Source organism: Zonotrichia leucophrys, chromosome 1A, assembly GCF_028769735.1.
Source record: "Zonotrichia leucophrys gambelii isolate GWCS_2022_RI chromosome 1A, RI_Zleu_2.0, whole genome shotgun sequence".
Taxonomy (NCBI): Eukaryota; Metazoa; Chordata; class Aves; order Passeriformes; family Passerellidae; genus Zonotrichia; species Zonotrichia leucophrys.
The window spans coordinates 65,985,917-66,009,256 of record NC_088170.1 but is presented as its reverse complement, the minus strand read 5'-3'; the positions used below and the strand labels follow the sequence as shown (position 1 = coordinate 66,009,256).

At 43.7% G+C, this 23,340-nt stretch overlaps 1 protein-coding gene across 3 annotated transcripts in view; it reads left to right on the top strand.

The window, feature by feature from the left end:
- Nucleotides 1–3,280: 3,280 nt before the first annotated feature.
- CAMK1D (calcium/calmodulin dependent protein kinase ID) overlaps nucleotides 3,281–23,340 on the top strand; it is a 218,390-nt gene continuing 198,330 nt past the window's right edge. For 2 of the 3 annotated variants that reach the window (XM_064703023.1, XM_064703024.1), the window contains exon 1: nucleotides 3,364–3,603. In XM_064703023.1, coding sequence (XP_064559093.1) covers nucleotides 3,512–3,603 — 92 coding nt within the window. In that variant the 5' untranslated portion in view covers nucleotides 3,364–3,511. Of the gene's footprint in view, nucleotides 3,604–23,340 lie in introns of all 3 variants that reach the window. The other variant, XM_064703026.1, reaches the window with a different exon arrangement.

The following is a 23,340-nucleotide window of genomic DNA, read 5'->3' as shown; positions in this document are numbered from 1 at the left end:
TTGGGAAGGAAGATTATATTCCATGACTCAGACATGACGCTGGGGAAGAGGTCTGATATGATGATATGTAAGCACAGGAAAACCAGGTTGTCAGTGGAAAAGCTTGAAAAACAGACATGGCTCCTTTATTTATGCTCATGATGAACTGATTTGCACAGTGCCCATATGAAGGGTCAGCAGTGAACGTGGCCAAGCACAGCCACACCATACATGGCCAGCCCCAGCATCAGCAGTAAAATACAGTTTTAAATACTACTCCAAAAATCCTATCACTTTATCCTGAAATAAAATATCTCATATAGAAGTAAATTTTAAATTTCTCCCCTAAATTCACAGTATTTCCAGAGAAGGCCTTAAAAACCAGCTGGAACTTGTCCATCTGCAGTCAGGGTTTGGTGTTTTGCTGTGTGAGTGGCTGGGGGTATGTGCAGCCCGTGCAGCTGTGTCAAACCCAGCCACGCCTGCTCATTAGCTGATTTCTGATACAGCCCTTGGCAGGGCTGCAGAGCAGGCCCAGGTAATGAGAGATGGCCTCTGTGCTGCCTCTGAAAGGGCTTGAGTTATGTTTTATTGTCAGTCTCAATGCTGGCATTTCTGTGCATTTCATTTTACCTCTCTATTGCGGCTCCTGTAATCGGGCTGTGGTAATTAAACATTGAATGCAGCCCTGCAGATCCCCACAGCTGCAGCATGCCCTGCTACTCACAGCCACTCCAGAGAGGACTTTACACATAAGATCTTAATTTTTTTAGAAATACCTGCTCTTCAGATAGCTACAATAGCTCTGCAGGGGCCTGTCAGTCAAGCAAGATTACAGACTCCCTAAATTCAGGCTGACATGACAGACTGTAATGACTTTGAAGGGGCTTTTATGGTCTATTGTGCCAGTGGTCCCTGCCTAATAGAAGCATCTCCAACACTTCTCATGAAAACTGTAATGGCTCCAGAGACTTCTAAACTATCAGTTACTTCAAATGTGAGTTATTTCACAAACAAAAAGCACATCAATGTGATACTAAAGGTGTAGGATAAATAAGGAAAATAGAATTTAGATTTAAATTCTAGAATTATAGCAATTTTGATGCTGAGAAATCGCAGCATTGGCAAGGATTTGAGCAATTTTAAGTAAAATTTTTGCTGGCTGAAAGCCAAAATGGAGAAGTGGATGGCAATGTCTGTGCAGTGAGACTTTAATGTGATGCCATAGGGACCAATGTGGTGTCTGAAATAAAAGTGGTGGATGATTTTGGGATGCCATAGCCCCAGGATAAGTTACAATGCTCATATTCTGGATGGGTTTGGCCTCTTTGGCCTCCACCATGCTGGAGGTCAGGGCAGACCATCACACTTGCCCTTCCTGGCTTCACACTCTCTCAATCTTCTCCTGAAGGCAGGAACATGGCATTTCTAACACCACATGATTTACGTGTGAAAGAGAGGGAAAATGTCACAGTGGTGCTATTTGAAGGGTAGCCTGGGTTTGGTAGCCAGCTGCAAGCTTTTAGGTCAGTGACATCTCTCATTTCCCAGGTGTGCAGTGGGGCTGTGAGACTCCTGGTGACATTCCCATGGAGTGACTGCGAATCCTGAGGGTGGTGAGAAGATGGAATGAAGTCAGGAGCAGAAGGAAACCCGTTCCAAAGTTCGTGCTGTGGCAGCACACAAACATCCATCGTTGGGAAATCCCAAGATGTTTGGGCTGTCCATGAGGCTGGATAGAGCACCAGAGGGCTGCAGAAATGAACCACAGGAGCTGGCACACACAGGAGAGGCTCTGCCCAGCAGAGGGAAGCATTGCCCAAACACCCCAACCTGTGCTCCAGGGTTTCACCTTCACCCCCCCAGGAATGCCCATCTCTGCCACAGCCCCTCTGAGATGAGAGGCACAGTTTAGCCCACGCCCAGGGAAAGCCTCATAGGCTGACACTGTGCAAATTGTGCTCAGAAATTATGAGAAAGCTGGAAAATCATCTTCCAGAAAAAAAAATAAATAAGGAATCTGTTGAAAGACACAATACATGTTAAACAGTAAAGTGCATACAGTGCATACACATTTGTTTTAAAGTAAATGTTATTTAGCTCCTTGTATTTGGATTTATTTTCAGGTCATGATTTGATGATGAGGTTTGGAGCTGCCCCTGAAGCACCAGAGTGCCTGTACTGCCACCAGCAAAGCCTCTGATTTGGTCACCTAACTTGGGTGTCCCAAAAGAATTACACATTTTTAGTGCCTCACATATTCCAAAACTGAAGTCCAAAGACCTTAACTGTAAACATCTCTCAGTTAGGGCAGACTATCATTCCCTCTGATGCCTGACGAATCCTGCCCGTCAGCCCGCATCAGAGCTCAGCCCGTGCCCGATGAGAGGACGCTAGAGGTCTCAGTGTGGCTGAGAAAAAGCCGCTTTTAGCGATAATCCCATCCCGGTGTGTGAGAGCGAGGGGCCGGAGCCGTGCGGGGCTGGGGCGGCGGTGCCGGCGGGGCGGGAGCGGGGCCAGGGCCGGGCCCATTCCCATCCCCATGCCCATCCCGGGCTGCCGACCCCTCTCAGGGTGCCCCTGGCTTCGGGGCAGTGCTGGGTGAGGGTGGTCCCTGCTGAGGGATGGGTTTCACATCCCAGGGCTGTGTGTGCGTGTGCGGGGCAGGTGGGCACGGCCGCCCCCGCGCATCCGAGCCCGTCCAGGCAGCGCGGCCGCTTGTGCTGTGCCTTTTTAATTTCCCTTTTTTTTTTTCCTTCCTGGCTTTCCTTTTTTATTTTTTTTCCCCCTCTCGCTGCTTTCCCTCCCCTCCCGTTTGACGTGCGTGGTTTTGGTGCAATGCGAATTATCTTCATTCAGTCAGGAGGGGCAGCGCCAGGCAGCAGAGCAGCGGCGGGGCTGCCTCCTCCTTCTTCCTCCTCCGCTTTCTCCTCTTCCTCCTCCTCCTCCTCCCATTGCCATAACAACCACGCACAGCCGCTCCGCACCGCACCGCGCCCGGCAGGCTGAGCATCCCATGGGGCCCCGCACGGGGGTGGGGGAAGAGAAACACTGACCTCCCTCCAAAAGAGAGAGAAAAAAAAAAAGAAAGAGAAAAAGAAAGAAAGAAAAGAAAAACAAACAAACAAATAAAAGAGGGAGTTTTCGGCGGGGCGGGTCAGTCAGGGACCAAAGTGACCCCGGACGCGGGTGCGCGCAGGGGGACGGAGGGACGGGGCAGCCCCGGCAGCGACTCCGCGGGGGGAGCGCGGAGGAGGGGAGGGAAGGGAGGGAAGAGAAAGTTGGGAGGAAATAGCCCAGGAAAAGTGACACTCGCGGAGCCCGCCGGAGCGCGGAGGAAATAAAAGCGGCGGCGGGCAGGAAGTGTGAGGAGGAGGAGGAGGAAGGGGAGAAGAAGGAGGCGGAGGAGGAGGAAAAAGAAGAAGAAGAAGAAACAGCAGCGGCCGCTGCCGCCGCGGCAGAAAAGAAAGCAAAAGCCGCCCGAGGGCTCGGAGCCGGCGGCGCGGCATCCGCGGGGCTGCGCGGCGCGGCCATGGCCCGCGAGAACGGGGACGGCGGCGGCTCCTGGAAGAAGCAGGCGGAGGACATCAAGAAGATCTTCGAGTTCAAGGAGACGCTGGGGACGTAGGTGGCGGGCTCGGGCTGCGGGGCCGGGGGCGGGCGCTGTCCCTTCCCGCGGGGATGCGCGGTCCCTGCGCGGATGGGTGCGGGTCTGTGCGCGGGGTTTGCGCACCCGCGCCCCGCGCGTCCATCCCAGCGCCCTGGGAACGCGCAGGAAAATAGAATTAACTGTGGGGCAGGAGCTGGGCTAGCATCACCCCTCGCCCTCCCCGCCATGTCCCCCAAAAAGCGATAAAACACCCCAAGTGTTTGAAAATATTCATAGAAAGAGGAGACAGGGGGAGGTTTTTGCTTGATAGTGCAACTGTAAATAAATGCGGTCTGACTCGCACGCTTCCCCTAAAGCCGATGGCTGCAGCTATTCGTGGACAGACGAGCAGAAATAATCGGAGTGGATTGGATGTGTTTTAGCTACGATGCTTAACTGTTGTTGGGCTTTATTTGTTTTATTTATAGTGGCGGGGCATAAAGATTAGTAAAACGTTAGAGTTGGTTTGTTTTTTGGTTTTTTTTTTTTTTTGAAGGCTGAGAAAAAACACGCACAGATGGTGCAAGGAAGCGGGGTACAGGCTGGAGCCTTTTTGGCTGAGCAAAGAGTTTTATTTTTGTTTAAAGTCATTTTCTCACTCAGGATATTACAGAGGTAGGGAGCCGGGAGTGCTGGAGGAGCCGGCACACGGGCTGTGTGTGTGTATATTGAAATTAGAGTTCGGTTGTATTGCCAGGGCTCCTCGTAGCTGCTCTAATTGAAACTTCCAGCGTGTCTCGAAACCAAGCGCTGTTAATCCCGAGTAGGGCTTTTCGTACGCTCCGTGCCGCTTCCAAAACAGAGCTGAACAAGTTCTGACTATAATATTTAAGTTTTAATTTTTTTTGAGTTTTGATTATAATATTTGAGTTTCTTTCTGCTGCCAAGGGAAGGCTCCCTGTAAGCAGGTTATTTCTGGTTCGTGGGCTCGTTGGTTTCCTATAAAAACGCTGGAGGTTTAACATGGATAGCAGAGCCCTCCAGAAAACACCCACTTAGGAAATCACATAAATGTCTGTCCAGGTCTCTGAAAAAGAAAAAAGCAGCGTAAGAGCCAAGTGTTGTGATGTATCCTTGTCACCCTCGCTGAGTTTTTGCTGTGAGAATTCCGTGCTGGGAGAGACGAGCCCTGCTTTGCCACCTTAGGTGTGCAGAGCCCTTCCTGAGCCAAGGGGTGCTGGGGAGGAAAGTTTGAATCTCTGAGGTTTGTTGGAGCAGCAGGACAATTCACTGGGGTTCCTGCTGTACATCCCTCTGAGATCTCTGTGGTTGTGGTTTGAAGCCACCTGCAAGGGTTAATTTGTGCTGCCGAAGGGGTTCAGGAGGAATTAATGCTGTGGCCTTGATCCAGATCCCTCTGTAGTTAAAGGGAGCTGGTGTAGGTCCCAAGGAAGGTAAAGCTGGTCAGAGTTAATAGTTATGCATGTTAGCATGGCTGTTGCAAATTAAATTCATTAATTATGGCAAATTTGTGCCTCAAACTATTAACTGAGCCTCACAGTTTGGTGGGTAAGTCCTTTCTGATGGGAGTGGAAGCTGTGAAGTTTTCAAACTTGACTTAACAGTCAATTTAGAAAGTTTTAGAAAATTAAAATAATTGGATTACAAACCTGGGCCCACATAGAGATAATAGAGCTGGTTTATTTTCCAGCCATAGCTGTATTTAATGATGAATATCTGTGTGTTTGGCAGCCTGCACGTGGGTTACCTTCTGGTTGTGCATTCCTTGGGTTCCAAGGGCAGGCAGATAATTAGAAGATTTGAATCTGAGTTTTGCTTCTGTCCTTGGCCACCCACCAGTGCAGCACCTGCAGTTCCTACCAGGTCTGGTGTGACTTACCAGGATGTGAAGCTTCTAAAAAATTTAGGCCATTGCTGTGCAAATCATTAAAGTGCCTGTTCCATTTCCACTGAAGGCAGTGAAGGGAGGTTCACTGATTTGAGCAGCAGATAGACAGGGTCCAGGAGCCTAAATGATGGGAAACATTTTCAATTATGGATAATAAAGTATTTAAATAGGAATTATACTATATAATTATAAATAGCTTTAAAGTATTTGCACCAAAACATTTTCCTATGGCATTATTTAGGAGCAGGGTTAAAATCTGCTTTGGTCCCTCCTGCACTGTAAAGCTGAACTGTGTTGGACAGCCAACACTTGATCTCACTGGCTAATAGATTTTTCTCCAGCATGGAGTGAAAAACTTGGCATGTCAAATGAAATGTACTGGATTGTAGTAAGTGTATTTTGCATTTCTCTGCCATTCCATTTCAGGATGCCAAAGTGCTAAAAGCACTTTAAACAGAAAAACAGCCGTGTTTCATGCAGCTGTCTTAATGCCTGTGGTAAAATTGGCTAGAGAAAGAAAAGTACTAATTCCCCAAATCAGGGAAGAAAGTGAAAAAAAAAACTTTAAAAGCATATTTTGTTTCAAGTGCATTGATTTGTGAATGTGAAATCTGTGTGTACACCTTAATAATGGTTTGCTCTCAGAAAAGAGCCTTTCATCTGGATGAAAGCTCTTCAACAGATCTTTAACACGGGAGAATTGAAATTTGCTGGAATTATTAAAAAGATCCTAAGTCAGTTAATCATTACATCATTTGGGCTTCAAGGAAACTCTAATGAGTAGCCGGCTCTCCCTTCCAGAGCTGGAATAAATTATTTACACATCCCTGTAAATCATGTCCAGCCACATTGATGCTGAAATTGAGCTGGATGTCATGCCCAGATGTAAGAAAGCAGCTCTTTTCCACCCAAAGAATTGTTTCCTTTGGTGGCTGGGTCTGTGTTGTTTCCTCTCTGCTGTTGGACAATAATATTTTTCTAAAGAAGTTCCAGCAATGCAGTGGTTGGCTCAGGTGTACTCAAACCTGTATTTACCCTATTCTGTATTTATGCAAATATTAAAGCATGTGCAATCTTCTTTTGGGGCTGCCATCTCTCAGGTACAACAAAAGAAGAGTGTCAACAAAAGGTTTTGGTAATATTAGTCAATATTAGTGTATTTTACAATACATGATTATTGCTATAGTTTGTATGTCATTATATTACAATATGTATGATGGTCCTGATCCATTCTCACTCCATGTGGGACCGTGCACCACACTCCATGTGCACAGGTTCATTGAGTGCCCCTTTTGGAACTTGACCTCTTTGCTGCTAAGCCATTGACATGAAATTACAAATCATGAAAAAGTAGCTAGGAAAAAATAAGGAAAATAAGTGAAAGATAAAATAAAATCATAGCAATGGGCCAGATCCTCAACTAATGTGATTTTTAGTCCCTTCCAAGTCAATACAGGTGTGCTTGAGGAAAGAAGAGGATCTGACTCTTGTCTCTTTAAATTTACACAAATTCACCTATTGCAGCTTTACTCAGTTCCCCCTGGAAGACAAATTGAGAGGGGAATTGAGGGCCTGCCTGGAGAGGGGGATTTCTGCCCCAGCCCTTGAGAGATGTGAGGTTTCACAATAGCAGGAATCTGATGAGTGATCACAGAAATATCACTTTTTTCCCTCCACATTTAAAATATATTATGTCTAAGGCATTTTAAACCTTAGATTTTGACATCTGAGAAATAATAAGAAATACCATGCCACCGAGTAGTCAAAGAGGAAGGTTCCATCACTTGATCTGCCTAATTAGATCAACCCATATTTCTAAGATACCTGTAATTAGGCCTAATTGACATCAGAGTTCTAATATTTAGAAAGGCTCAGACTTAGTAATTATAAAAATACCAGTGCTGTCCTTAAAACTGGTGTGGTGGATTCTTAAAGCTCAGTAAGGATAACAGAGGGAGCTGCATGGGTATGGCCACAACATGGTAAGAGCTGGGTGGGAAGACAAATAAGACGCTTCAAATAAGTTTCCAGCACTTTCCTAAAACACAGTATAGAGAAAACATATGGGTGGTTCTGTTTTTCTCTCTTCTCTGGGGCTCTGTGGTAATTTTTGGTTCATCTGTGTCACTTCCATGCTCTTACGCCATTTGATGGGCTCCTGGCACCCTCCATGGCTCTTCTACACACCAGTACGTGCTGGTTCATGCTGTGGGATGAAGTCACTCCTCATCCTCCTCTCAGATCTCTTTTGTCTCTCTCACACCCAAGTGCACACGAGCACAGGAACCCGTCAGGAACCTGTACGTGCTGTCTGCTGTGTGTCTGTACGTGCTGTGTCTGTCTGTCCTCTCACACTGCCTTCCCCTCCCTGCAGCCTCACCCTGCCTCTCCTGAGCTCCTCCTGCTCCTGCCTGGTTTGGGTGCTCAGACCCTCATGGGGGCTGTGCCTTGGGCTCCCAGCAGTGAGAAGGGGCTGGTGGCAAGCACAGGTCCTGGCAGGGACCCCTCTCTGGAGAGGAGGGCCTGGGAGGTACCAGAGGCCTCAAGATCTGCTGCTTCTTGTCAAAGATCCTGCCTTTCCATCAGCTGGACTCACACAACAGATCATTTCACTTGAGGCACCGTGCAAGTTACTCAGTTCTTCCCTACTGATTTTGGAAGCTCTCAAGACATGAAGAAAGAGGTTGATATTTGTGTTTGCCTTGGCTCGATGGCCCCTGTGATGATTGAGGGTTTGTCTGATTTTCGAGTTTCTGCTGACATTACCAGCAATTGCTGCCTCTCTTTTATGACACCTCAGTGGCTCTGTCAGATTGTTTCATATTTTCCTCAGTTCAGTATTTCCCCTTGTTTGTTTAAATTAAAGAAATATTTCACCAAAAAAAAATCTTCATGGGAGCAAATGCAGTAGGCTGAAGTTGAGGTGCAGGTTTTCAGGAGCAAAGCTCATGAACCACTGGAGCAAACCATGAAGGCAGGTAGATCTCATCTCCTCTGGGATGATTTTCTGGGAGCTCTGAAAGCTCTCAGGCTACAAGCAGCAGGAAAGTGCCTCTTGTCCATGTTTACAGAGGAAGAGAGTTCATGGTCATTTCTGACCTTACAATCCATAACTCTGGGAATCTCGCTGTCAAACCCATTTGGGGTCAGGGATAATTCTTTCTAAGAGGTGCTTATAGCACCTCTCTCAGATCTGTGGGAGGAGTGAAAGCTGAGGTCTAAATATTAATGTTTAACTTAGTGGTGTGAAACAACTCAGATGTTTTAGTTTGTGTATTTAGTGAAAGCAGAAAAATACGTTAGGACTCATTTAAAGTGATGCATTTTGTTTTAAACCAGGTAATCCTGTTTGCTATCTCCTGGCATAGGTTTCTATCCAGTTTGTTCTTGAAAGCTTAAAAATAATGAGTTGGTATCTTTTGATGTAAATTGTTGGTCTTCCTTGAACAGTTACAGAAAATAACAGGTCTGAGGGTTCAGCTGGAATTGAAATGGGAAAGAAAGGAAAGTAAGATGGCCAATGGATTTAAAGGCTGATGGTGTGGATTGGGAAAAAAACTTGGCAGCCATTGGTGGAAAGGAATTTTTGACAGCTCTCCAGCTCTGGTTCACACTTCTGGAAAGTGCTTGTTTGGGGCAACAGTGTAGCCTAAAGGCCAATTTTCTTTCATCATGTGAAATTAAGGTTTCAAAATACTCAATAATCAAAAGCTTTCAGGTGAATACATAACTCTGGAGACACACAGTTGCTGTATTGTCAGCTCACATATGTGCTCATGCTTCCTTTGTCAGCCTGTTTGTCTGCAAGTTTTGATGCCTTGCCTCATTTTTTCCCCTGCCTTGTCTCTTTTTCTGTGGATATTCTTTTTCAAGTGTGCCTTGGTCCTGTCTGAGCTCACCTGCATACCTGTGCAGCCAAGGAGGGTGCTTGACCAGCCAGGGGACAGGAAGATACCAGGGTTGGGTTGGAATAAACAGTTTGGGTTTTCTCCTGCTATTTTTTGCTTAGGAAAATGTGATTGTTGCATTGGCCAACACTTAATCCTCAGGACTTCAATATAACAAATATCTATTCCATGACTGCTCTTTGTGTAGGACAAATCATGCACAAGAACACTGGTGCTTTTTTGGTAGCTGGCACCCCAGAAGCTCCCAGCAAGCAAAACCCAGAGGGTGGAGAGGTGGTGGACAGAGCTGAACCCAACTCCTTGGAGCCCTACAGGAATCCTTTAACCAAAAGTCTCTTGTTCCCATCACAGCCACAACACAGTGGGTGTGAGAGCCTTCTTCTCCTGCCATCTGGAGCAGCCTGTCTGCTTCCTTCACCCTCCATCTGCTTTCACACAGGAGCTGAAAGAAAGATCTCTCCATGTATGTCTTCCTTCCTTTTTGCCTCTTTTTCTCTCCACCTTGGTTACTGACCTCAATTATTTTTGTTGTCCTTCACACCCAGTTCTCCTGACTACGTGCAGAATATTGGTTGGGGTTACTTAATCCTTTCAAGCATCCAAGGATACAATTAATATTGAATAAAGTGGTATTGTTTTGGTCTGCTTGACAATAACAGGCATTTATAATAGGATTTTGAATTTATTGCCAGTAATGGTATTCACTTAACCAGTGACTCACAGTTTATATTCATGATTACTTAATAGGACCTAATTTTCTAGTCATTTTAGATAGCAGGAAAACAAGTTGGAACTAAGTGGGTGCTGTTGGTAAACAGGTAATGAGTGAAAGGAGGGATAAAAAATTCCTCGGGGCAGCGATCTGTCATTTTCATTGGAATTCAAACCACCTTGCATTTCAGTGCTTCTCTGTAAATAATAATTAACAACAATAACAATAATTTGCAAACATATGTGTGTGATTGGGCTGTTGTTGAGTGACAAATAGCTGGCTTAGCAATCAGAATATGTCTCATTTCTAGCAATCATAGTGTTCCTTAAAACCTTTCCATCAAATCTTAACACCAATATGTTTTTTTATTATCTGACTTGGCGGTTCCTATAATTTTCCTACGAATGTTGTGCCAATCACTTTTGAAAAAGAAAGCTATAAATAACAGATTGTTAATAAACTTTTGAAGGCCCTTTCACTGATGTTTCCATGTTGAAAGCTGCATATTGAGTTTTATGCCAGAATTACTCACCAAACAGATTGTATAAGGTTAAATCAAAATAATGCTCTCAAGCAGAATTTTTTGGCTGAGTTAAAAAGCCTTTTTTCTTCTTCTTTTTTTTTTTAAACACTGGATGTGCTAAGAAAAAGCTACTGGGAAGCTCTGTTTTGGATCTGATCTATGTGTAGAACAGCTGAGCACAGTGCTGGGGATCCTCTGTAATAGTAGCTCACTGATTTTGCCTGATCTTTTCCTGAGCAATATCATGGGTCACAGTTAAAATATCAACAGTTTAAGACATGCTGGCTTAGTTATATTGAGGATTTATTTATTTCTATTTTAATTTTTGTTTTGGTTGTCTAATATCTCAAATTGGAGAGAAATCAAACAGTTTCAGTCTTCTTAGTGTCTCCAGGAGGAATAAAAAGGAGGTGCTTGTAATGATGCAAATGACCAGGAGCAGCAACAGGGTAAAGAATTGTGGCATCTCCCAGCTGGATCCTTTCCTTTGCACTTATTTCTGCAGAATTCTTCTCATTTTCTTGCTCTTAATGCTCCCACTAATTTAAGTTGAGGATTTGAAGACATATTCTTTCAAGCCTGAACACCCAAAAGTTGGGAATTACATTTGAATCCTAACTCCAGCCTTATGCAGGGGACTCTACTGCTTCCTTTTAGTAATGGGCACTGTGTCAGCACCAAGGTCCTCAAAATCTATTTATTTGTGTGTGATTCACCCAGGGTCATCACAGATAAATCATCTTTACTAGCTGAGGTTTGGAGATGCAGAGCACTGTCTCTGGGCTGTTGGTAACAGCGTGGGTGCTTTATTGCTGTGTTGTTTCAGCTGCTCAGAGGAATCCAGAGCTGCCCAGAGCTATGAAGAGCTGGAACAGTCCAGGCAGCTCTTGGGGTGATGCAGGATTGCTCCCAGCAGGATCCCAGCCTCCCAGCCCAGCTTAAATAATTCAATGGACCCAGCTTCAACCAGGCATGTTTTCCATACAAACTCACCAGCTGTGACCCTGCTGCCCCACTGTGATGGGCAAGGGCAGAAATGATGGAATCTATTGGATGAAAAACTGTGAAAAAAACCCAAAACTACACAGAAAATCCAAACAACCCAAAAGAGAGCTGAAGGGAGAGGAGAGCACTTAGAGGCTTTGCAGCCATATGGAAAACTCCTCTGGGGAAGGCACAGGTTGCTAATCAAATTCAGCCATAGCTGAGAGAGGTTGCTGGAGCATCCCTGGGTGATCCTTCACTGTTATTTTGAGTTGGCTTGGAGATTTCCTCCCTCTGCTCACTCTGGTCCTCTCCAGCCTCTCAGGGTAAGCAGCTCAGCCACGAAGCCTGTGGTGTTTTGGGGATTTCATGCACAGCACGGTGCTTGGTGTGTGCTGCCAGTGGCACAGGACACTGTGAGCTCGTTAAACTCCACTTGTGCTCTCCATGCTGTTTTCTAGGAGAGCACCTGTACAAATCCAAAGGCTTTGTCTTTCACTTTGGGACATTTTGTAGCTGCAGCCTGAGCTATCTTAAGGACCATCTAAAGCTCTGGGATCAGCATCAGCCTTACACCTCTGCTTTAATGGGATTTCTTGCCGTAGGGGTGTAATTAATTTGTTCAACTTTTTTTTTTTTTTTTGAGGGGAAAATCTGACACTGTTAAGCTTTTCCATGGGCTGATGATGAGCATCACAAAAACACCACCTCCTTCTCTGGGTGTAAGCCATAGTGTTTTGAGACACCTTCTCTAGCATAATTACATAGCAACCTGAATATTGCAAAGCAAACAAGCTCTCCCTCCCAAAATAAAATGCTCTCAAATGTAAAAAAAGCACCATGAAGCAACACAAACCCCTCTTATCTCTTCTGGGGAGAGAAGAGGGGGGCAAACAACACACAGCTTGTTAGCCAAGTTGCTTGAAGCACGATGGGAAGATGCTTAGATAAAAACATTAATGGAGCAGAAAAACAGTGTGGCTCCTTTTGGCCCAATGACCCAGGCACTGGAGCAAAAGAGGAATAATTTAGAAGGAAGGGAGATGTCCCCTGTCGCAGGTTTGACTGATGCCTTTAAGGAAGGAGGAGGCTGTATATTTAGGTGTCGGGGAGATGTACCAAGAAATGAGATGAAAAAAATGGTTCTCAAAATCACATAGACACAGGGTATAGAGGTACTGCAGGGAGACTTCTGGTCTTGGGCATGTTAAGGTGTATCTGGAGTAATTTTACTGGCTAATTTTCCTGTCCACAGCCATGTAATTTATGTCATAGACCTAAATTTTATGCCCTTAAGAGAGAGACCCTGAAAGAAAAAAAATCTTGGAGAGCTTTGTAGGCAAGTCCACTGAACGAGTGTCTCTGATGAATCTTGCATTTTTAATGGAAAGCAATGAAGTGATTAAAGGATTCCTGAGTAAGAGCTGAGATGATTTGTGCCCAGAAAGGAAATTTGCTCCCTTTTGCCACTGCTGGAAGGGAACACAACAGTCACTGAAGCTGAGAACAGATTGGTTCTGCAGGTGAGGGGAAAGATGAAAGGAGAGCAAAGGGGCAAAGCAGAGCAATGGAATTCAGCTGCAGCTTAACTGGCTCTAGAGACTTTTAAATCCCCCTCCTTGCTCATGAGCTGGAAAAATTCATAGGCTTGGGTCTTTTGGACAGGACAGCTTGTACTGCACCAGTGCACTTCCATCATATTCAGTGACCACTTAAATGAGTGGCAGCTTCAGTGCCAGTGTTTGCCCTGGACGTTGTGGGGTGTTGTGACATCTTTGTCTTGCTCTGCCACGTGGTTGTGAGGAAGGTGGAGGAGCCCTCTATATACATATAAGTAGACACAGGTCTATGTGTGTGTAATATTATATATATATATATAGTGTGTAAATTTATGTATGCCCACATATTAAAAATACTGTTTATATAGTATTTTACTATATATTTATTTATACTATACTATATATATACTATAGTATATCTATTATAGTGTATATATATATAGTATATACTCTATATATAGTATATATAGTGTATATAGTATTTTTACTATATATTTATTTATACTATACTCTATATATACTATAGTATATATATTATAGTGTATATATATAGTATATACTATATATAGTATATATAGTATTATATACTCTATATAATACTATATATTATTTTTTATTATAGAGATATGTGGCCATAAATAGCATTTTTTTTTGCCAAACAGCACGTTGTTTGGCTTCATTAATGAATGCATAGACAATGAATTGTGCCATTTGGCAAAAGCTGTTTAAGAGCATTGTGAATATTGTTGATTTATTCTGTAGTTTGAATTTCTCTTCATGGTTGGGTTACATTTAGGGGGAGGCAGAAACTGTGTGGTGCCCCTGTGCTCAATTAGCTAATGGGAATGAACCCAGACTAATGAGAAGTTAAAAGCACAATGGTCCTTCCCTCTCCTCCAGTCCTCCACCTCCACGTTACCTCTGCTGCAGCAAATCCCTGCTTTCCATCTCTTGTCTAAAACCTGCAATTTTGGCTTTGGAGAGTGCCTGTAAAATGTGTACTCAGATGTCTCCTTGTGTGTTGGCTTTGTGGTCACTGTAGATCTCCCTGAAGTCAGAGGGTGGCACACAAAAGCACAACTGGTTCTCTCTTATTTTCTCTTCAATAATTTGTAGCATCTCAACGTTGCTGTAAAATTCTGCCTTTGATTTCCACAGCTTGGAGGTTTTCCTGTGTGAGTCAAGAGAATCCCTGATACTCAGCAGCAGGCTGGAATAGCAGCATTGTCTGCTCCTTTCTCTGAGCTTTCAAACAGCATTATAAAGTTAAAAGGCTAAGAAGGAACTTTGCAATTCCACAACAGAAGAGGAAGGGGCTGAACACATCCCACAGGACAGTTCCCTCCTCCTGCCAGCTCAGCTGTTTGCAGGGATGTGCTGTGAGCTTATTTAATGAAATAATACTGGTTAAAAATAAAAAAGGAGGTGGGGGAAGGGGAGAAGTACAGAATACAAGAAGTTTTATTTGTTTTCATTCCATGGGTGCTGTAAATCAGTGGAGAAGTCAGTTGGAGTTTTTTTTCCCTTCTGTGTTGCATCGTTAAAAAAACATCAGCCACTACACTGAAATGGTATGCAGGAGAGACTTTGGCAGGAGCAATTTCTGCTTGAGAACAATAAAAAATTAGTAGATGCCAGGCTGAGTTCATGTGTCAGTAGTTACTGAATTCAACTTAAGAGCTGTAAATGGAACCAATCATCATTTCTTAATGAGATATATGAGAACAAAGAATCACAATGCTTGAATAATCTGTCACGTCTCTATCAGTGCTGCTTAAGCAATTATTTAGTTTGTTCAGTGGTTTGACAGGTAACATGACAAAAATCAATGTATGAAGCAGATTAAATGTAAACATGAGCCAGTTTTCATTTTTTTGGTCCCCTCCAAGAATGCCATTCTAGAGCCTTGTGTTTTTTATCCTTACAATCCCCACCCAGTCACCTGTTCTCAGTGGTGCTGCTTGGATGAAGTGCTACATGGCCCATAGTGACATTATTCACCAGATCATTTGTCTTTAATCCATCTGTGGTCTAATGAGACTGTCACCTGGGCCCCAGTAAAAATGAATGATGCATTTCTCAGATGTACAGTGTAAGTATGCTTTTCACTGCTGAGGCTGTATTTTTCCCAGGATCCTTAAAGAAACCCGTCCCATTTAGTGTATATATTTCTGAATATTTTGTACATTTGGCAGCTAACATAGGAGAAACTTGGTATGAGTTCCCTAGGAGCTAAATAACAGCCATTGTTTCTGGAGTTGATGCCATCACCTCTTTCAATAGCAGAGTTTTCATTGTATTGCAGCAGAGTGTGACTGGGATGGTCCCATCCCTGTTTGTAGTGGTGGGAATCTTCAGCAAACACTGATAACAGCTGCCACCGTGGTCACAGGGCCATGTTCAGCAGCTGATCTTACCCTTTTCTTGTTCAGCTGCTCTTACCCTTACTGGTCCTACCCTTTTCTTTCCTAAATGTATCCTCAATACTTTGAACGAAGCTGTGGTGCAGAAGAAACAATTTTTTCCCCTCTATGAAATGTTTCCACCTCTTGTCCTCTTCATGGGGAGCTCAGAGATTTTTGTTCCCTGCACAAATAACTGCTGAATTCCTTCAGTCCATTTGTGTTTTATATAATCTACAAGATGCCATTGACATATGTGTATCTCATCCTGCCTCTTGTACTGTCACCACGTTCTCAACAGAGATGTCATAACAACTTTGAGGGAATTGTGAGTGCTTTTCTTTTTATTTCAGCCAAGGTGACAGGGTTCCAAGAAGCCTTTTAAATACACCAGAGGATTGTGTTATGGAAGAGAATGGTATTTCTTAACTTATTATTACCATGTGACTCCTGTTTCTATAAATTTTGAGCAAATCACAGCCTTACAAAATCTGTGAAACTGAAAACTCGTATGCTTATATTTTAGCTACATTAATGCATGGCATATGGACTTCCAGTAGTGTCTGGTTATTCTGCTCAACATCTTGTATTTTGTAGTGACTGTTGAAGAATCTGAATATGCCTAGTATTTCCTTATCTATCATTGGTGTTGCTGTAGTGTTTAGATTGTAGTTTGTTGGCTAAGTGTCAAATACTCATGGCTTCATTAAGAAACAGATGTACAGGTCTACACTTTGTTTTTGTAGCTGCACTTTTGACATATTGTAAATGTCCTTAATTGATTTTGTTCAGGATAATACCATCTGCTGGCATCTGTTTCTGCTGTGGCTCTTGTTGGATACTTGTGTGCATCATGGTCTATAGGGACAAATTACAGAGTGTCAGCAAGTTATTATGTCCACTTTTTTATTTTTCTGAAATAAATGAAAGCAGAGTTTGAACATTGGACAGCCTATTACCTACTTAATTTAATATCTAAATTAATACAGTTTATTACAGAAATCCTATTTCAGGCAAAAATTGGGCCCTCCGTCCATGTTGAGCTCTCCTAATGTATTGTTGATGTGTCTGCAAATATATCAAAAGTTGCAGACTGGGAGAAAAAGAGTCTTTGGCTTTATATTTGTCTGTCCATTGATAATGGAGAGATGTTGAATACACTTCTAGATATTCCTGAAGCCTTTACACAAAACTGTCTAACAAATAGTCAAAATAGGTGATGTTAACATGTTACTTGCTGTGTTTGTAAAGCTGATGGTCTTCTTGTAAGCCTTTAACATAGCTAGATATGTTCTGATGTGAAGATTTTGGTGGCAGAAGCAATATTGGATAGGCACTAGATGAGAATTCTGCTGAGGGTGTAAATAGGAAAATATGTGCTGTCTCCTGAAAGTCCAGAACAAAATTCTTATTTTTGATTATCCCTCTGTCCTATTGGATTTAGCTCTCCATATTCCACCCTGTCCTTCCTGGTCAAAATCAGTATTTATGGTGGATTTTATTGCAGTTGCTGTGTCTGTGTCTGAACTGTGAAATGCAGCAGAAATTCCATTTCCTGGCATTCCCTGTCTCTGCTCATGACAAGTGCAGGCAAGCATCAAAAATTATATAGGTCAGGATTTATCTGTGGTGCCCTGACTCTGTTCCCAATAAAAGTAGTGAGAGTTGGCCTTTGATGTCAATGAGACAGCATTTATCCAGTTTTGAGATGCTTATAACCTCTTTACCTCTCCAGACCTCACACATGCAGTGGTGGCAGGGAGAAGCAGGGTCATGCAGAGAAATGAGAGTTCTCCAAACAGCATTGAGGGCAGGGAGAGGGGTGTGCTCAGTGTTTCAGTACAAGTGGGTCACCAGCCTGAAATACTTGTGTCCCAGCAGGGCTGGATTGTCCTTGAGCTGGAGTAGCCTTTGCTTCACATGGGCAGGATTCGGGTGAAAACTTAATTACAGAGAGCCTTCATGTGCATGTGTGTTGGAGCTCACATGAAAGTAATGGCAAAAGTACAGGTTCTCCTTTGACTTTGCCAGTCACTTTCTTTGACCCAATGTCCCTGCTGCTGCTGGTTTTCCACTGCTGATATCTGCAGGACTGCTGCTCCCATGCTGTACCCATTCAGGAGTCAGGCCTTGTACAGTCATGAGCTTTGGGGATGATGTGGGTTAATGGTGGAGACATGTATGGGGTTGAAGAGCACTAGATAACAATTTAGGAGACTTGGGTTTTGTTTCTGGCTGTGGCACTGGCCTTTTTTTGTGACCTTGGAGAAGTTGCAGCACCTCACTCACTGTCCTGGTTTCCCCATCTGTCAAACAGCTCCTGACCTACTTTGTAACTCACTTTGAGATCTAACTCATTAAAGCTTGCTATGTGAGATGTTCAGAATGTACTGTTCGAGGTGTTGTTTTTGTCATGGTAATGTGGTAGGAATCTCCCCTCTTGTATCCAGCTATGTTAGGAACTCAGCTGCAATGCCTGTGTTGGGCAGATGATGCTTTGTGGGAGCACAAAGCCAGAATCTGATCCCTTTCCTAGAAATGCCACTTCAAAAAGAGGTGGACAGCTCCACCTCAAAAACACTAGAAATGGGACAAGAGAGTAAACACAACTCAAGTGCATTTTGTTTTCTGAAACTGTTCCTGTCTTTCAGTGTGCAGGGAAGCCCAGCAAGGCAGAAAGACCTTCCAGAAATGTCTCTGAGCACTCAGCACCAGCCAGTGATGGGTTTTGTAGTATAGGTTCATCATTGGACAGACATTAGGGAGACACCTGTAGGAAACTGTGAAGCTGTGGTGCACCTTCCCCCTCCTTTGCAGTCTGTGTTATAAATGGGAGTCAGAGAATAGCAGCCCTTTTAGCATCACAGTGCCAGCAATGGGATTTGCAGAGCAGGATGAGGATTTGTGCTGCCCTGAAGAGCCCTCCAATGATAAGACAATGTGGTCTTGCCTTGAAGACACATCTGCAGCATCAGCCACGTGTTATCTGCTAATTATATTTTTTAATGTCTCACAGTGTTTGTGCTGCTTGGAAATCAGTAACTAAAGCCAGCACAGTGAGTGGCTGCTGAAGTGATAAAGCTTTTTGAAACACCTTCAAAAAACCAATGAAAGCAATTGTAGGAATGTCTCCATTGCCATGTCTTGGGGAAAAAATTGTACCTGTGAGATGCAAGAGGAATAGAATTGTATTTCCAGTCACTGTAGCAGTACTGTTTTAAAAAGCCTTTTTGTAGGCACAGTGCATTCAGGTTTTTTTCTCCAATTCTGGAAAAAAGTAAAGTTCATGCATAAATTGGCAAGCAGGCTTTCATTTAAGCTGTGTGATTTAGATCTGCTGGTGAAGGCTGCTGCTGTAAAGCATTTGGCATTCATCAGAAAAATCTCCAAGTCTAAACAGTTTTATTATGCAAAGTTATATAGTTGGAAGGTAAAACACTCTGTCTTTTTCCACTTTGATGAACCAGGCTAGATGATGGATGTCCCATCAAATGTCCCATAAATTCGCAGGGGAGGGGAATAGCTGTAGGTCTCACTGTTCACCCTGTGGCTGCTCAAAGCCCTAAGGGAAAAGGATGCTTAGCTGGGCTGTGGGTAAGAGAGCAGCTGTACCTAAGAAACCATGTGGGTTCTCAAAAAAAGTGTTAGAAAGCCATTGGCATCTTCATGAACTAGGATCCCAATATCTGGATGTTTCCATTCAGATTTTATTAGTGCAGTTTAATACTTCTTGCAAGACACTTGTACTAACAAAGCTTGCCATGATTGCCCTTCACATGTGTAGAGATTTTCCCAAAGTGAATTTTCCTTAGTGACTTAGGGAAATTCACAGTTCACTATAACATTTATTAAAACTTCACCCTGTTTAGTGTGTGATTACTTTGCTCATTCATAGTGCCATGTGTTCACTCTAAAGTCTTATTAGAGGTGTGAAGTCAAAGGGATTTCAGCAGGGGCAAAAATATTAAGCCCTTAATGTCTTTTTTACTAGGTATGGACAGCTGAAAGGTGACCAGGAGAGGTTCTCCTGAGTGACTGTCCTCTGTATTTCTGTACATTTCTGCATAATGTATGTAGAAATACAAAATCCTTTTCACACATGCAAAGGACCAGGTTTGCTAATCCCACCCAGAGCTCATTGCAGCAGCCAAAAAAAGCAATTTGTTTTGGGAGGGAGACCTCTCTGAGCACTGCAGCTGGGTGGGGTGGGAGCTGTGACCTCAGCCCTGCTGGGACACCAGTGCCATGGGAGTCCCCGCCTGGGTGGGACAGCCCAATTTGGGCAGAAATAAATGGTTTTGGTGTCCTGCACCCACCCAGCCCCACCACAACCAGCACCAGCCAGGGCCCTGCTAAGCCACTTTGTAAAAACACCCTCACAGGAGAATCTTGGCAGGGGGAGAGGGAAAAAGCTATTTAGCTCAGCACACTGTTGGTGCACCATAAATATTTTTCTCCATTCCATGAAAACTGCAATAAGGGAACACCAGCCTTCATGAAATGCCCTTTAAAGTGCAGTAAGAAAACTCTGTATTAATAGGTTCCTATTTATTCAAGCAAACCTTTAAAATAAGCTCTGAGTGCTCAGAAAAGTAACTTTCTCCATCACAGGCGAAGGAATTGAGTTGTTTTTTATTTTGGATAGCTTTATTTTTTTCTGGGAAGAGCACTGTAGCAGAGGAATAACCCAAGACAATAATCTGGGCCTTGAACAAAACCAATTTCTTGCATGTAATTGGGGTTTGTTCTCCTCTGAGGCTGTACTTTATGTGGACAGTATAAAACTTGGCCATCTTTCAAAGTCTTGAGGGAACAAAAGAAAGGACTCATTATCCCTTCACCTTGTGCATTGCAGGATCTGCAGAGATTGTGAGAAGTATTGCTGTTTCCCAGGAATTGCTGGTTCCTTTAGAGGCTGGGTGGGATTCACTGCCCCTACAGGGGCTGGGTGCTTTTGCCTAAATTTAGGAATTCACAGTCATTTGTTGTGGCAGTCTTGCTTATGCAGAATGGGCTCCCAGGGATGGGTTGGGTAGAGAAGCTTCTTCTTGGTTGGGTCCAGTCCCTTTACTGCATGTAAGATCTTCTGTTAAATAATATAGTCAAAAGGCAATTTTGGGTTTAATTTTATTCTCTCCACTTGTCAGTTTTTAAATTATCTTGGGAAACTTAAGACAACCTTTGTCAGCCTTCTGAGGTGGTGGTGGCACTGGTTTCTCTCCCATTTTGGCACGAATAAGACATTCTTTTAATATTGGTAGTTTAAAAAGGAGCTCTTGCAAAGAGGTGGTAAAACATATCCCCACTTGTACCATGGGTTCTGTTGTGAGAATGTCATATTGGGTCTGTAACCTGGAACATGGGTGATCCACTGGTTCTGCCAAAGCAGCATCTAGAGTAATTTAACATGGGCTACCTTTGCTTGAAAAGAGCTGTCATCATTACTCTTTGCACTTGTGAAATTTTTCCTTTTTTTGTATGGATACTAAGCTTTTAAAGCACTTGCCCACTCTTTATCTCAGCTGGTATTTACACTGAAAGGTGATTTAAATCTTGCAATTCCATGTCAGTGTAGCCACTCTGCTTGGAATTACTTCTGGGTCATTACAGAAAAACCCAGGAATTTTTAATGCTTCTGTGTAAGTGGGTGATGGAACAGCCTGTTTTCTGCCTTCAGATGGTAAAATCAGCAAGATCACAGACTCAGCTGGCCCTGCACGACTTTGGATGGGTGGTTCTTCAGAGAAATGTGGGTTGCTGGTGGCAGTGTAGGTGGGTGGGAAATGGAAACTCCAGCTCCATAGCTGGGCATGCCTCAGCCCTGTTTTTTCTGAACCTTCCTCCAGCTGGCAAAATCTTCCTGCCTGAGCAGTGAGAGCAGCAATGGTCAAGCACAGGAGCAATGGCTTTGGTCAGCTGGTGTCCCTGTTGGCTTTGAAGTTGTGTTATTGTCGTCCCTGTCTGCCTAAAGCCTCGCTGCACCAGTGTTGTGCTGTGTGGGGTTGAGGGCCAGAGGGTGAGAACACACAAGAATTGGAAAAGCAAACCTCAAATCCCCCACCTCTAGCCAAATAAAATTGGAGGGGGGTAAGGAGAGCGGGGCAAGTGTGAGTCATAGCTGGATGGGCTGAGTTTTAAATGCTTTGTAGGTGGTTTTAAAGGAAAATCAATGCATAAAATGGTTTTGTGACCTGAAAAAAGGTGACAACAAAATAATAATAATAATAATAAAAAACTTAAAAGGGGGGCAGAAAGAGGGAAAAGGGGAAAAGATGAAGAAGAGAAAAAAAGAAAATAATTTAAAAAATTGATAGAAAGAATCTTGACTGTTCTTGGATTACAGAGGAATGAGAAGCACTGATCAGCATCCTCATTTCCAGGGCTGTGCAAGGTCTGATGTGTCAGTAGATGGATTCCAGTTCAGGGCTGGCTGGTGTCCAGCTGGCGTGGAGATCTGTCTGTCTGTGAAACACCGCGGAGATGCACTGTGCCCCAGCTGAGTGAAAACTCCTCACTTTACTGCTCAGCCTGCTCTTTGAACAAGAAAAAGTAATAATTCTGAAAGAGTAGAGGAGAAATTTTGCCATTACACAGCGTTTGAACCCTGTAGCTGAGGTTGTGGCTGTGGATCCAAGGCTCCTTCTCTCCATAGCCCAAAGTTGGCACACTCAGGGCAGAGGTTTAATTCCTGCAAAGTGGGGCTGGGGAGCAGGGAACAGCTCAGGTGTGTCTGTTTTTAAGCAGAAGCAGCTGAAACAGAAAATGTAGTCATTTTCCAGACTCAGCAGTAACTGGTGAGTGCTTTCCATACCTTCTGCTCCCCCATCTGAGCGGGAGAATTTGTTTTGACTCTGGGGAACTTTCACCATGCAAGTGTCAGAGTGGGTATCCTGGGGAATTTGCAGTGGCAGAGTTCAAAGAAGACACAGTTGGTGGAGTGAATCTGCTGAAGCTTCTGTGACATTTAATGAGACAGACTTGAAGACACAAACTGTTCTTCCAGAGATGATGGGATTGGAGGCTGCAGATCCAGTCTGCTCCCGAATCTCCCGAAGTTGCCATGAGCGATATGGGAGGAGAACGGGATCAAGGGATACCTCCTGTGTGTCAGTCCTTATAAAAACACTAACTGAGGGATTTTCAGCATCCCTCAGTGCTTGCCTCTTGCCATACTTTGTATTTCTTCCCCTCACAGCCGTAGGGAGCTGCTGTGGGGATTGAATTATCTGAATTATCTTCTTGGAGTGAGGACTTTGTGCGCTGGCCACGGTGCTGGGTGCAGCTGTAGTGCCTGACCCCAGTACAACTTTGCTCTGGTGCTTGTGCTGAGAAGTCAGATCTGGTTCATCTGGATCTGGCTCTAGGCTCAGTTTAATTAATCTTTTCTTTAAAGCAGATTAAATTGATTGCTTTGGAGAATAAAAAAAAAAAGGTAAATTGTCTTTGCATTTTTTTGGTTGTTTCAGTAGCAGGCTGGGAAAGAAGAGAAATTAGGTGGATTGACATAGTTTTCAGTATAAAATCTTTATTCAACAAAATCCAGTCTACTGGGCATGAATTAAGAAGCTGTGACATAGACTGTCCCCATATTTTTAATGATCCTAGAATGGCATGTTCTGCAATAGGGGAAACAATGATGAAAATAAAAATTAATTTTACAACCTAGTAAGTGAAAAGACTACAGCTCAGAACCCCTCTGTTGTCTCCTGAGCACACCAAATATAACAAGTTAAAGCACTGCTATTTCATTGTGGGACACGTGTACACAGGCTGTC